Below are 8,753 nucleotides of genomic sequence, written 5' to 3'. Positions count from 1 at the left end.
TCATCCAACAACACAGCCGGGAGAGCCGCTTTACCCCTTTTGGAACTATCAGGCTCCCTCTCCTCTCTTCTTCCTCCCAGCCTCCCTTTTTCGCGTAGGCTTTTGTCCTTTCACACACACCACACAATCACACACACACATCCACATCCACATATACTATCCTCCTTCTTTTTCATCCCTCTGGTGCTTTTTTTACTCTGATATTCACCTTCATTGCCAGCAGCTTGAGATAGATATCCCTTTCCTCCTTCTCTCGCTATCCCGAGCTGCCTCTTCATACATTACCCTCTCACTCTCTCTATATCTGACCAAATTTGGTAATCTATCACGATCCACTCACCTGCAATTCAAATTGGGTCCTACTTTTCAGGAATTCCATATACTGCCCAGTTCATCATGACAATGCCTCTTCGACCTCTACACTTCCTGTCTCGCGAAGATGGCACCCTTACGGCCCTGGTTGCCGTTGATGAACTGCCCCATTACGTCTCTATCAGAGGCGTCCCTCGCACTTTGAGCCACAGCGACACCCAGGGTATGACCAGCCTTGGAACCGTCAAGTCTCGTGGACAGTTCTACCTTATCGACAGTGCCATCCAGCACACGTCCAAGTCCGTGGGAGAAAAGACAAACAATCCTGGCCGCCAGGTGGTCACAGCAGCAGCACGCGGGCTCGAGGACTTCGGCCAGCTGGCGCCCGCCCCCCAAAACTCCACGGCAGATGCATCTGCAGCCCAGAACCCAGACTGGACTCCCGTTACCACAGGTGGTACTCAAACCTCTACAAAGCATGTACGTTGGTTTCTATATTCCTACAGCAAATGACGCTCCCTTGCATACCTTGTCAGGCTAACGCGAAATCAAATCATCCAGAGTTCCGGTCATCGCCACGGCAAAGGTGGTCAAAATGGCAATTCTGCCAAAAAAGAATACTGCTCTTTCTGGCTTCGACATGGAGAGTGTGACTATCAGCAGCAGGGTATGTCCAGTTTGGTGGGAGTTGCAATTATGATACCATAAAATTCTGACATATTAGCACAGGATGCATTTTCAAACACGAAATGCCTACGGATAAGCCCACGCTTGATAAGCTCGGGCTTAGAGATATCCCTCGCTGGTACCGTGAGAAACATGGAGTCAAGGGGCTCGGGGGCGCTGGTGGGCGAAATCGCCATGAAGGAAACGGACGCAACTGGCGTACTGAAAACCATCACCATAGCCATCATCATCTCCCAGCCGCTGCTGCAAACCCAGCCGATAGACGCGATGTTAATGGTCACCGGGTTATGACTACAGAGACTCAGGTGGAAAGGCCCAGAGCTACCCCTACACCCCCACAGCAGCCCAACCTTTCTGTCCTGCCTCATGGTCACCCAACCATGTACAACAACATACCCGGCACTATCCATGGGCCTCCTATGGGTTTATCTGCCCCGGTAGGTTTGAACATGAACATGCCAGCAAACAACCCGCCGCTTGAGGGCCCGAAATTTCCCAACCGATGTGATCTTATTTCCGTTGATGACTTCCGGAAAACACCTACCCCTGACCACACGGTGCAGGACGGAGCTAAACCTTCGCTTGGAAACTTCCCTGGCAATGGCAATAAGTCTCATGTTAAAATTGACCTTATGGACCAGCCATTCCCCACTGGTCCAGGACTACTACCAACTGTCCCAGCCACGAGCTCAAACAACGTACAAGGACAGAATACTGTATCTCACAACAACAATCTGATGCTTTCTCACAGCTATGCCCCTGCTTCTCTGCCACTTCCAGGGTCAACATCTCTTTGGACCATAACCGGGAATGAAGGGGATAACTGGAACTTGCTGCCCCTTACTCCCTTTTTGCCTGTTGCAGGGGCGCCTCCTGTTAACCAGCAGTCCAATGGCCAGGGAACTCAGATCAAGAAAAAGCCCCAACGCTCTCGTCGACTCTACCAGCGCAGACCATCTGTCGATGGCAACGATGGCACTGATGAGGAAAAGAACTTGCGGGCAACAAACATTCTCCCAATCAACACTGCTATAACTAACCTGGATTTCAAGGGCCCCGCATCAAGGGCAATCTCGCCTTGCTTTTCCTCCCATCCCCAGTCTGGCAGCTATGCTTCTTCCCCTTGCTCGCCCCGTTCTGGACTGACTACCAACCGTTTCCCTGACAACTTCGAATTTCGTGGAAATGGCAATCACAGATACGGGAGCCGTGGATCTCCAAACTCCACCCAATCGACTCAGACCAACCGAGGAATCAATTATGATTTGTTTGATCTTGGGCTAAACAACCCAATTACCATTACTGCCAAACACATCTAAGGCCATCCCATCCTATACATTTGTTTCATATATTCGACGGCAGCAAACACATGGCATCTCAAAAGGTCGTTGGCAATGCTTTTGGCCTTCGGCATCTTCATTTTTCATTTCTTCTTTTTTCTTTTCCTTCAAACCCAATGCCTTTGCCCATTCATTTGATTCTGCTCTATGTTCCCCCCCTTGCTTCCCTTCTTTTCATTTATGCCTTCATACAGAAATTGGCCTAATCTACCTTTCTGATCGTATAATTCGTGTACTGAACAACGTTCATACATTGGATTATATATGATTACCCTCTCCAGCGCCAAAGTTACTCTGCAGCCTTTTTCCTTATTGGTCTAAGGAATATGATCTCGCGTCCAACGGCAATAGGAAATTGTGCTGGATAAGCGAAACAAAGAGTATACCCTTCACGTTGGAAGATGGAATTCTGCTGCAGTTTGAATTAGTTTGCTGTGAAATTTGGTTGTTTGCTTGCTTTTCTACTTTCCTACCTTCCCCCCTTTAATCCCTTCACTGACACTTCACCTCAAGATATAAGAGCAATGGTACTGACGAATCCCTCCGTGCTCTCTGTTTGTCAGATAATCTTGGGACTTTGTTTTCTTATCCTTGGCTTGCTGTTTGTCTCCCCTTCGGTCTTTTTCTTTTTACGACTCATTGCTTCAAAGAGTGTAGGGGGCAACCCCATCCTGTACCAATACAAAAACCAGAACCCACCAGGTCCCAAGGAGTTATATGAATGACCTGTCTATTAAACAAGAGCAAAATAAATAGTGGTGTAATACATGTTGATATAAAATACAATACACGTAGAGGAAGTGTATATACCAAGTTCATGAAGCAGCCTGTGGGGGAAATGGAACTCCTTACCAGTTGCCAAATAACGATATAATTTTTCATTGATCACACGCAATCAGGCTTCAATTTCTCCCCTTCGGCCCACGGGCTTTTGGCCCTTTCTTTACCGTAACTGTCTGTGCGGCAAGCTGGCCCATCGAGCCTAGGGCAGGAATCGTCTTCGCGGCCTGCGCAATAACTTCGTTCCCATCCACAATACCCTTTTTCGCCATTATATCCTCAATCTGATGCCTTGCTTCCGCTATCTGTTTCTGATTTTTCTCGCTCACTTTCCATGCTTCTGGGAATATGTATCTCTTCTTGGGTTTGTGATGGGGGAATGTCAATGGGATATCAGCGAATGAGTCGCCTTCCTTGGCCTCCTTAATAAGTGTGTTAACTAGGTCGCCGAGATATCGCTTATTCTGGGCACGGGTAGGGAATTTCTCGCAAGACATATGGATGATGTCTGAGTCTGGGTTGTAGCGCGGTCCAACAAGTTTCAGAAGGGTAATTCTTTGCTCTTCGGTGAGGTATTTCGGTGTAAGGTCTTTGGAGCATAGTTCAACGACTACTTTTGTTTCCGCGGGATGCGTTTCACCCAGGTAGGTAGTTTGTCGGAAACGGAGAATATGAGTTTGTGGCGGGAGTGTGAAGGGTTTTGCAAGAGCTGTAGTTTGTTAGTTTCATTATCCGTGGATTTCCAAGAACATCAGACACAAGGGGAGACATAGCATACCACTCAAAGAAGGCATATCCCAGGCTGCGATACGCGCATATTCTCTGAGCTCACGGTGTTCCTCGAGCTCTGTATGCGCCATGGATGTCATATCATCCTCGCCAAACACATCATCACCGTCCTCTACCTGCGTCATGAGGTCGTCCTTCTCACCCTCACTCCAGAAGCCGGTCCTATATCTCGGTGGCGTAGGGACAACATCTCGTACTTGCTTTCGCAGTTCCCGGATGCTACTGCGGATTTCTTGTTTGATTTCCCGTTGCAGGTCAGGTGGAATTGCGGTATCAAGTGCTGCACTACTAGATCCTTGAGTTTCACTCCCCGGAGCTAGCTGTGTAGAAGCAGCAGAAAACGGCTGGTGTCTCTGCTGGTTGAATGTTGAGCATGGCTGGTGCGTCTGTAGGAACGTAGTGCGCCTCGAGGCAGCTTGTCTGGGGCACGACAATGCTAATCGGCTGAAAGATCTCGCCACTGGAGCCATTTCCAGCAGCAATTGGACACGTACACGAAGGAAATTAGGTGGTCGTGCAGGCTGTTGGGTCTTCTGCGATCTCTCTCTCTCTCTCTCTCTCTGTTCACTTTGCTCGCATCTTCAAAGTTCAACTTTTTTGCTTGCCGCGACAGGAAAGTTTGATATTCGGAGATACTATTTCTCCTAATTCCGGTATGTCGATTAGGTAAGCCGGAAGTCGAAGGCAGTTGTGACTTCGACGACGATGATGAATGGCGACGAGGACGGTGATGACAAGCAGACAGAGGGTGGCTTTGAGGTGAAGGGTTATAGAGAGAAGCAGGTTGGATGCTTTTCCCTGAGAGGCTTTTGGTCCGCGGCGGAAGATGCCATCCTCACTCTTCTACCTAGCCTGCTGAGAAAAACCTACATAAACAGCTTATATTGATTGAATACCAACATGGCACAGAGGAGAGGAGAGCAGCCAGGGAGCCAGCCAAAGAAGACATGTTTTGTCACAGTAGGTGCTACGGCATCTTTTAACGCCATGATTCGAGAGATCCTGCATCTGGATTTTCTAGCGGCTCTCAAGGCAAACAATTACACCACTCTAACCATCCAGTACGGCCGGCATGGAGATGAACTATTCCGCTCGTTCGTCAAGGACAATGAAAATGAAGTACTTCATAATTATGGGCTGACCCTGACGGGCTTTGACTTCGATATAAATGGCCTCAAGGATGAGATGTGCGCTGCCAAAGCAAATCCAAGCACAAACACGGCCGAGGGTCTTGTCATCAGCCATGCAGGTAAACTAGACCAGCTGTGACATCGATTATTAGCTGTCCAAATATGTAAAGACTGATTATTTTCCTGAATACTGTAGGTTCTGGGACTATATTGGAGGCGCTGAGGCTTGGTCTGCCTCTCGTGGTGGTGCCAAATCCAGCATTGATGCACAACCATCAGGCAGAGCTAGCAACGGAGTTAGCTTCCGCAAACTATGTAGTCCACGGGAAGCTTGGGTATTGATCCTCCTTGAAAATTGGCCTTGAAATGGCAGCTCTAACATTGTACATAGGAGTCTTGCCGCTGCTCTCCATGACGCAGAGAAGCTCCGCGAAAAGGTCCATTCATGGCCTCCCAAGCGTACAGGTACAGACTCTAAGGGGTTAGCTTGGGTGATGGAAGATGAGCTTGGATTCCTCGATTAAAGTGATCGGTTGGAAGTCTCCCTTGATTGATTTAAATGGGCTAGTTATCTTCAAAAACGTGCCCATGGAGGAATATTTTAACATTATCGAGTCGGATTCTGATGCCCCTGAATCGGCTGGCATCTTGATCGTTTTTGCATTATATACTCTGGATTCATCGCTCAATGCCGCTTTTTCTCGTACCCCATGTGATATATACAATGTAAACAACAGGCTCGAGTTCTCTAAAGCCGCCTTTCATCATGTCGACAGTGTAGTCCGCAGTTAGAAAAAGGGCCCCGGAAAGCCGCAGCCAGCTGGCGGGCGCCGAAGCCAAGAAAAGCCCTAAGGTCGAGCTCCCCCTGGTGCCAGAAAAACGAAATGTTTACGACTCCAGCAGTTTGACTTAATTTTTGACACTTGACCACCAACACCTGCTGAATATAGTCCCTCGTCCACTGGTATTCTAGATTGCTTGCATCATTCTAGAAGTGATAGTACGATACCAACAGCTCTTTTCGTTCCCCGAGGTAGTCGATATCTTAAACCAGACGCGAACCCAAAACGCAGCTGCAGACAACAATAAATAATCGCGAACAGCCGTCTCCCTTCCTCCCTCCTCTACCATGGCAGACACGGCTCTGCACAATGCCCCGATAGTGTTAGACAATGGCAGTGGTACGATTCGCGCCGGATTTGCGGGCGAAGACCTCCCTAAGTGCTACTTCCCATCGTTCGTCGGCCGGCCAAAACACCCCCGAGTACTCGCCGGAGCTCTAGAAGGAGACGTGTTTATCGGGCAGAGGGCACAGGAGCTACGCGGACTGCTGAAGATCAGATACCCCCTCGAACACGGCATTGTCACTGATTGGGATGACATGGAAAAAATATGGCAATGGGTGTACGAAGGGGAATTGAAGACATTAAGTGAAGAGCACCCGGTGCTTTTGACGGAGCCGCCATTAAACCCTCGAACGAACCGAGATACCGCTGCACAGATCCTTTTTGAGCAGTTCAACATCCCCGCCCTATATACATCAATCCAGGCTGTGCTGTCGCTATATGCTTCGGGACGAACAACGGGAATTGTGCTCGATTCGGGAGATGGAGTGTCCCATGCGGTCCCCGTGTATGAAGGATTTGCCATGCCGAGCAGTATACGAAGGATAGACGTTGCTGGCCGTGATGTAACCGAATATCTACAGTTGCTTTTGCGAAAGAGCGGATATGTCTTTCATACAAGTGCCGAAAAAGAGGTGGTGCGCATGATTAAAGAAAAGACCGGATATGTAGCCATGGACCCCCGCAAAGAAGAAAAGGAATGGTCAACGAATGGCGGAAAGGCGGACTCAAAGATGGCGGAATATGTTCTGCCAGACGGGCATAAGCTGAAGGTAATTCATCTCCTTTACATTGTTTCGTTGTTGTCGCCGTCGTGTGTTTATGACTTAAATGGCTGACCGACCGACTCACGTAAAGATCGGCGTTGAACGATTCCGAGCTCCTGAAATCCTCTTTGACCCCGAGATAATTGGCCTCGAGTATCCTGGTGTGCACCAGATTGTCGTAGATGCCATAAACAGGACAGACATGGACCTTCGTAAGTCCCTATTTGCCAACATAGTGCTGTCTGGCGGATCTACACTATGTAAAGGATTTGGCGACCGTCTTCTCCACGAGGTGCAGCGGTTAGCAGTCAAAGACATGAGGATTAAGATCTTTGCACCCCCTGAGAGAAAGTACAGTACCTGGATTGGCGGGAGTATTTTGGCTGGCCTAAGCACGTTCAGAAAGGTATGTCCCATGCTATGTCGCCTTTCCTCCCTTGCCAGCACACCATATGTCACCACGTAATGGCTGATACTTATTCTTATCCGGCAGATGTGGGTCAGCATTGATGACTGGCATGAAAACCCAGATATAATCCATACGAAATTCACTTGATATGTTGATCTTGCTGCTGTTTTCGTGAAACCTAGGAATGTGTTTGGAGCAGTTTTATTTCTCAATTTAATGATATCCCTGCGTCAATTCTTCCTCGCACGTACACACTCCCTGTTATCGCAGTTCGTTTAAGCCTGGTATTAACTGCATTTCTAGTGTGTTATATGTTGCTTCTATTCTTTTCTTAAAGATACCTATACCTTTTTTACTGACCATAGATGGCTATTGTCTGTTTCTTATTCTTTTTTCACATTATGAATCCGTCTGGTCGATCCTGTGTAAGATTGTGGCTCCAATGGTAAGACAGTGGGAGCATGGGAATGAAATCACGCATACACGCATACTTAGATACTTATACGTACACATCCTAGCAGAGACATTATTGGTTTAGAGACCCTACGGCAAATAATGACCTGGATTAGCTTTATACCAGCGCTATACAACTTGAGGTTGATTTCAAAGTGTCTAGAAAGAACATCAAGTCTAATTAATTGGTCTTTCCCATAGTCTCCTACCAGACATAGCAGTCGGTCGGTCGGAGATCGAATATATGTATTCTAAAATAGTAATGGACGCTTTTTAATCTTTCCCAAGTGGCTCGATGAAACATGCTCGGCCCAGGTCATATTATCAGGAGGTAGATTGTCATAAGTCGCTGCCCATCTAAGAGGCGCAATGTATGACATGAATCAGGTGTACAGAGGTGTGATGTGTGAGTTGATTCGTTTGGGGGGACGCATTGGTTGTTCGGAGCATGCCAAAAACATCGGAATGGTGGAAGGATAGTCAGTTCATCGGCCTGATAATTGTATATCGTCGTTGGCGGAGTAGGTTGTAGAAGAAAAAAAGGAAAGACTTGCGTCCCCGAAGGGAGAGAAGTAAAAAGAGGAAAGCCGTTGCTGGATGTTGCGGGGCGGTTGAAGAATGCTTTCAATCCAATAAGCAGTTGTTTTTGTTGTTTTGTTTCCCTCTCCTCAAGGCAAGGCAGGGTGGATCGTGAATGTCGTATCGGTCGTTAAAATAATTGTAAATGAAAGTAGAGGGTTAGGAAAGAAAGAGAGAGAAAAAAAGGGCTCAGATGGCGCTATGATATACAACGATGGCAAATCGGTGGGGATGCATATGATCGTAGGAAATGCAAGAAAGAGGAGAAGCTGGAGATGCCCATGTCGACATCGACCTTGACTGGCGTTTGGTCGCCAAGGGCGGGAACGACAGCCGGCGGTAGCGGGGATATGTAGGCAGAAGCCGTCCCCGGGTCACATAGA

At 48.0% G+C, this 8,753-nt stretch overlaps 4 protein-coding genes across 4 annotated transcripts; 3 read left to right on the top strand and 1 right to left on the bottom strand.

Moving 5' to 3' along the window:
- Window positions 1-52: 52 nt before the first annotated feature.
- On the top strand, window positions 53-2,318 carry TRV_04081 (uncharacterized protein; the record flags this gene model as incomplete). The annotated part of the gene is made up of 4 exons (XM_003021767.1): window positions 53-317; window positions 371-792; window positions 874-979; window positions 1,042-2,318. Coding segments are annotated over 4 exons (2,070 nt in total), but the record flags the coding sequence as incomplete, so codon positions are not given.
- Window positions 2,319-3,241: 923 nt separating this feature from the next.
- TRV_04080 (uncharacterized protein) lies at window positions 3,242-4,378 on the bottom strand (the record flags this gene model as incomplete). The annotated part of the gene is made up of 2 exons (XM_003021766.1): window positions 3,242-3,828; window positions 3,898-4,378. The coding sequence occupies 2 exons, from the start codon at window positions 4,376-4,378 to the stop codon at window positions 3,242-3,244; spliced, it is 1,068 nt and encodes a 355-aa protein (XP_003021812.1).
- A 235-nt stretch (window positions 4,379-4,613) lies between these two features.
- Window positions 4,614-5,177, top strand: TRV_04079 (glycosyltransferase family 28, putative; the record flags this gene model as incomplete). The annotated part of the gene is made up of 2 exons (XM_003021765.1): window positions 4,614-4,691; window positions 4,818-5,177. 2 exons carry the CDS (start codon window positions 4,614-4,616, stop codon window positions 5,175-5,177), a joined length of 438 nt encoding a protein of 145 aa, XP_003021811.1.
- A 990-nt stretch (window positions 5,178-6,167) lies between these two features.
- Window positions 6,168-7,395, top strand: TRV_04078 (uncharacterized protein; the record flags this gene model as incomplete). Its single annotated transcript, XM_003021764.1, has 2 exons — window positions 6,168-6,935; window positions 7,021-7,395. The coding sequence occupies 2 exons, from the start codon at window positions 6,168-6,170 to the stop codon at window positions 7,393-7,395; spliced, it is 1,143 nt and encodes a 380-aa protein (XP_003021810.1).
- Window positions 7,396-8,753: the final 1,358 nt, after the last annotated feature.

This window comes from Trichophyton verrucosum (genome assembly GCF_000151505.1).
Source record: "Trichophyton verrucosum HKI 0517 chromosome Unknown contig00323_1.f1.exp, whole genome shotgun sequence".
Lineage (NCBI taxonomy): Eukaryota > Fungi > Ascomycota > Eurotiomycetes > Onygenales > Arthrodermataceae > Trichophyton > Trichophyton verrucosum.
The sequence above is the reverse complement of the archived record's forward strand: the minus strand, read 5'-3'. Positions and strand labels throughout refer to the sequence as shown.